At 38.2% G+C, this 6157-nt stretch overlaps 1 protein-coding gene and 1 pseudogene across 1 annotated transcript; both read right to left on the minus strand.

Moving 5' to 3' along the window:
* Positions 1 to 247: 247 nt before the first annotated feature.
* Positions 248 to 2129, minus strand: LOC149267355 (disease resistance protein L6-like). Its single transcript, XM_089411157.1, has 3 exons — positions 1083 to 2129; positions 619 to 876; positions 248 to 466 (listed from the first exon to the last, which is right to left on the minus strand). Exons 1-3 carry the CDS (start codon positions 2127 to 2129, stop codon positions 248 to 250), a joined length of 1524 nt encoding a protein of 507 aa, XP_089267283.1.
* A 196-nt stretch (positions 2130 to 2325) lies between these two features.
* On the minus strand, positions 2326 to 2939 carry LOC149267356 (putative 2' cyclic ADP-D-ribose synthase BdTIR; annotated as a pseudogene).
* Positions 2940 to 6157: the final 3218 nt, after the last annotated feature.

The raw sequence follows: 6157 nt of genomic DNA on the forward strand, positions 1-6157 counted from the left end.
TGATCCGTTGCAGATTGGTTAAATTGGCGCATGAATCTGGAAGCCTCTTCAAACCCTGGCAGGAAAGCACGTTGATCCGTTGGAGGTTGCTTAAATTACCCAAGGAATCTGGCAGCCTCTCCAAGGCGTTGCAACTAATCAGAGAGATCTCTTGGAGGTTGGTTAAATTACCAAAGGAGTATGGTAGCCTCTCCAAGGATTTGCACCGATACAGTCGAATGTATCGGAGGTTTCTTAACTCACCAAATCACTCCGGCCATGTCTTCAACTCCGAGCAGCTTATTAAGACCAAGGCCTTTAGTGATTGTAGAAAATAAAATTGTTCTGGCAATTTTGTGAATGAAGATTGTAATCCTTGGAATCTACGACCAATTACAATCCGTTCTAGGTGCTTCAGCTTCCCTATAAACTTTGGAATGCCGGAAAGGGGAGCATTAACTTCCAACTCTCGCAACTGTAACGGTGCCTGCAAAAAGTTGACGTTTTCAACTCTTAAGAAAAATATAAATGGATTATCATTCTCTTCAAACGAAACCCTTAGAACATTTTGGAAACCCTGTGCCACACTATTAATATAGCTCATAAACACAAACTTTAATTCAACCCATCGTAATTTACCTGGGATTCCTTTTCCCACAACGTTTCTAATTTTTTCCCTTCCACTCGCAGAATTCTTAAATTCTTCATTGAAATCAAGGAAGTCAGCAAAGAGGAGGGACAATTTTTCCAACGCAGCAATATGAGACTTGAAAACTGCACCTTTGTCAAAATGTCAGTATCAAGAAGTTGCAACCTCGTCATACGGCCAAACACATCATAATCATCAATATTATTGTATTCACTCTCATTTATTCTAATTCCTCGCACGGATATTACCTGTTCATCGTTAAAACATGATTAACCATTCACTAAAATAAAAAGAAAATGGTGGAAGAATCTACATTTTGTTAAAACATGATAATGATTACCCATTCCTAAAACATGAAAACGATTACCCATTCCCTTTTCTAAAATTATAGAACAATTAAAATTAAAAAGAAAATGATGGAAGAATCTATGTTAATGAATGTTTTAGCACTCACCGACAATTCCTGCAATAAATCATCAATGTCGTTCTCTTGCCAACGCCAAAGACGACGCGGCAATTTTGAATATTTGGCAAGCTCTCTTCCCAAGTCCCTAAGCTGATCATGCATTTTTATTTTATTCTCATCATTTACCTCTATAAGACATTTTTTCTCTATATTTTGAAGCCCACAAAAATCATTATCCCATATCCTTATGACCATATCCCTCTCTGCTCCAATGAAAAAACAGGCAATATCTAAGAAGATTGCTTGTTCGGTCACATCCAGTGCATCGTAGCTAATTTGAAGTCTTTGTTTTATCTCACTAGGAAGTGTTCTCCGAAGTTTATTCCATTGGGCTTCCCAGTAAGATGTGATTTTTCCCTTCAGCAGTGCCCCAAACACTTTCAAAGATAATGGTAACCCACCACAGGCTTCTACGAACTTCTGTACCAATGATTCAAATGCTGAGGGTGGACATGGCCAATTGAAGGAATGCAGACAGAAGAGCTCAAGAGAATGTTGTGTAGGGAGGCCAGTTAGGACATATATTGAGGACTCTTCAACTCCTGAACTTATGAGAACATCTCTGTTCCTGGATGTAATCAGTACTAAGCTATCAGGGTGAAGTACAGTTTGATCCGGCAAAAGTTCATAAATCTGGTCTGCCTTATCTACATCATCTAAGACTAATAAAAGGTTAGGAGATGAAATATGATCCTTCAGAATCCCTATTCCTTCATGGATGCTAGCTATTGGCTTATCCCATCCGCACAAGCTCTTAAGAAGTTCTGTCTGCAGCAAATTTAAAGAGCCCTTATCTGCGTTATCTCTAACATCATATAGAAAGCACGCTTTACTGTAAAGGGATGTCTCCCTCTTCCTATTATAGAATTTTTTTGCCAGCGTGGTCTTTCCTACACCACCCAACCCCACGATCCCCAAGATCCGAGGTTTTCTGCTCTGTTGTCGCTGCAAAGACACTTTTTTTTCGAAGTCCATTACTTTATCATCCAAACCTGTTGGATGTTGAGCAACTACCAGGGCTGGTTTCTTCACCATTTTAAAGATCCCTTCAACTACCTTATCTACGAGCTCCCCTCGTCTCTGGTTATTAACAAAAAAAAAAACAGATAGAACTAATGAGACACAGAAGCCTAAAGTCTATGTATTTATCATGTAACATAAAATAATATAATAGCCAGAGGGGAGGGGAGTTTGAGTTCTCACCCGTTACACGAGTCGAGCTAAAAACCGCTTATTCTTGCAACTTGTGAAAGAGAATTTCTCCAATTTTCAATCGTACTGGAATCGTATCGCAGCTTCTCTTCACCAGTTTCAGGATCAAACGTAGTCTTCTTTTCTAATTTATTGAGGGCTTTAGCATACCCTCCCTCTTTTCCCCATGTCCACCTAAGCTCAAGAGGCTCCACATGGTAAAATACTAGAATTATTGGAGATTTTGACTCCAACATTAGGACGAGTTCATTTAGGCACCAGATTGATTCGGCATATCCAGTGGAGAAAATGGCCACATGGACAGAGGCCGATCGGATGGCGCCTTCAATCTGAGAAGTGAAATCTTCTCCTCGTTGCAGTTCAGGCTGATACAGAAAGGCTCTCAAACCATATGAAGAAAGACGACGGTAGAGATGGCTAGCAAAAGTTTTCCTTACGTCGGGACCACGATGGCTAATAAACACATCGTAGTCGGAATTCGTAGCGGTGGAGGTGGAGGAGGATGATGCAGCCATTACCGATAGGAAAATAGAATGGAGGCGATGTAAAAGATGTTTGATGCTATTGAAACAGAGGAGATTAGCTGGGCGTGGGTGAAGAAAATGAAAATTGGGAAAATTTACAATGAAAAACAAAACGCTGAACTGGGAAAATTTGAAAAGCAATGCATCTGTTGTGCAGAGAAATTTAAAGACAGTAAACCCTTGAGCGATCCATATTCCCATTGAACGTTTTTTCAACGGCATCAAGACGACCCTATCTCTCTGCCTCGGTGAAGTGAATATGGTCCACAACTTGGCACCATCCAGAGTCAATAAAAAGATGTACACAGTGCAGAAGGCAGTTGGATATTTACCTTTTACTTCTGCATGGGCCGCTGGATGGGTAGGTTGTCCACTCACCACAAGCTTTTCCCGCACCCCCTTAGAATTTATTTTTTTGCGTGTGATGCACGACAAATTTTCACAGACATTGGTCAAACTCGTTCCGGATTTAATCCTCCCTAGCCAAGTGTCAAAATCGTGCCAGATTTAACTGATCCTTAGAGAATCGCTATTATACTGCTTCTTCACACTCGATTTTATTGATTTCCATCACATTTTTGTTAGACCGCATTTGAACTCATACTGGTCTTGATAAACATAGGTTTTAACTTGATGTTTTTTTCGGAAATTTTAATGAAAAAAAAGACAATTAATGGTGTTGAAGCAATGATATATGCTACGATAATCATGGATCCTCTTTTACATAATGACATACTGAATTTTGATGAAGATTGCAGTTTTTTTTCAGAGAAAAAGAATACTCGAAATTTCTATTAAATGAGAAAAACCCGTATATATATTATCCTAAAAGAGTTTATTATGATCAAAATAAAATGTTAACACTTTGCAATTACAAGTTTCTAAAAGGACATAACAAATTAAAACATATATGCTTCTAATTGAGCCTGTGTGTTCCAAACTAATGAAGTGTAATCATATTTCTTAAAAATACATGCCCGAAGCAAAATCCACAAAGACAAAAATGATGTAGCAACAAATTATGTTAGGGTTGTTTTAGTAAACTTGACTCGGTCAAGATATTGGTGGTATTATGGCTCCAAGTATATGAACATCCATGGTTTTTTTCCATGATATTCGTTTCCAATGAATCCTATTTAAAGGCTAGAAAGATTAAAGACGAATCGTGTAAGTGGCCACTGAGAACACAATAACTGTTAGGCCCCTATACTACTAGTGTAACCACTTATTGTTATTAGTATAACCCACTTATTATATTGATGTACCCATATAGTGCCCATATCGTTACTATTGTGCCCCATAGAAGCCCACTATTGTTATTATTGTGCCCTTATATTATTATTGTTATGTCGGCTCTGATTATGTTATGACCCCTTAGACTCCTATATATAGAAAGGAGGTCTTTTCATTTTTATCATCCAAGAATTGTTCATTTATGTAATGTAAAGGAGGTTGCCCCCTCGAAGAGGTTGAATTCTAAGGCGTTGATCTATCTTCTTTATCTTTTCTTGAGCTAGTTTCATAACATTTGGTATCAGAGCTTTGGATTCTAGGGTTTCGCTGCTCCAAACAGGTCATCGTGGAATTTTCACTATAACTTTTTTTCAGTGATGTTTCAGAAGTCGAAAAAAAACCCATTTGAGAAGAACTCACGCTGAACCTTGGGTCCGAATTTCAAGGCTTTTTGCGCAATATTTGCGGAGATATGATCTGAGGAAGTTGGTATTTTTCCAGACTCCTGAATTACATTCAAAACAGGTGACCTAGGGAAAATCGTCATAACTTTCTCTCTGGGGATCGGATTGAAATTTTGTAAGAAGGTACAGAAAGAGAATGGACTGTAGTTTCTTGTATGCCTTTTTCAGATCCAAAGGTTGAAACAGTGACTTGTGGCACATCGTACAAGTTCGCTCTACTGAACTAGTCTATAATCAAGTCAGCTTGGGAGATTGTGCATATCTCTTTCTTGGAGAATCCAATTTGGATCAGACTTGTGGCATTGGAAGGAGGACACAGAGGGCTACTACAGGTCACAATTTCAGAACTTAAAGATCCGAAAGTACAGAGTTACAGTCGTTTCAAGGTAGAGCTCCTAAAATCAAGAAAAAGCAAGATGAGGAAGTTTGATGACAAGGATCCGGTAAATTGGATACTTCAGATGGAGCAATATTTTGATATACATGGTGTACAACTGTTACAAAAGGTATGTATTGCATCTTCATATTTAGAACCAGATCAATTTTTATGGTATAAAGGGCTTTGTTCTCGTAAACAACTTGTTACGTGGTCAATTTTCACGGAGGAAATGATAGCACATTATGAGGATACAAAGAGCAACACCTTCTTTAGAGCAACACCACAACAGTTGGAAAGAGTAAAAGGGCTTTGTGACATAGTGGAAAGCAAAATTATGGAAACCAGGAAGTGTACGCCTCACAACTATAAAGATGGAAGTGTTGTTTCTCCTAGCCTTCCACAACCTACAAGGGTTACACCACAACAATAGGAAGAAAAAAGAGAAAAAGGGCTTTGTTACAATTGTGATAGCAAATGCACTAAAGGTCATAAGTGTGCTGAGAAGAAATTATTTTACATAGAATATGAAGAGGAGGAAGAAAAGGATCAAGAAACAACAAAAGAAGAAGATATACGCCAGGACCCCACCCCAGAGAAAGAAGAAATGAATCAGACCATATCTTGTAAAGCATTGGCAAGAATTACCACTCCTCAAACTCTCAAGATAGAAGGACATATCAAGAAGAAAAAGGTGCAAGAAGTGAAAGATCACATCGAGAAAGAAGAAATGAATCCAACCATATCTTGTAATTCATTGTTCGAAATTACCACTCCTCAAACTATCAAGATAAAAGGACATATAAAGAAGAAAAATGTTCAAGAAGTGAAAGATCACATCAAGCATCAAGAAATAAATCTGACCATATCTTGTAAAGGATTGGAAGAAATTACCACTCCTCAAACTCTAGAGATAGAAGGACATATCAAGAAGAAAAAGGTTCAAGCAGTGAAAGATCACATCGAGCATCAACAACAAGTTCTCCAACTTTTAAAGGATAACGCCACTTCAGTGCAAAATCAAACGAAACAACAGGCACTTAAAAAATGGAAACCTTACCGAATGGGAAGACTCTTCAAGGATGAGGATGTGGAAGCATTGTTTTGTGTTATTTATATTATCCAACCAGATTGGATAAACGGAGCAAGGGATGAATGGAAGAAGGACGAAGAAGTATGGCCACTTATTCAAAAGTTGCAAAAGATCCCAATTCAAACAATATTGCTAGAAATTAAAGAGGAATTAAAAATCAT

Source organism: Pinus tabuliformis, chromosome 6, assembly GCF_031772625.1.
Source record: "Pinus tabuliformis cultivar Carrire ecotype Pingquan chromosome 6, CPIR1, whole genome shotgun sequence".
Taxonomy (NCBI): Eukaryota; Viridiplantae; Streptophyta; class Pinopsida; order Pinales; family Pinaceae; genus Pinus; species Pinus tabuliformis.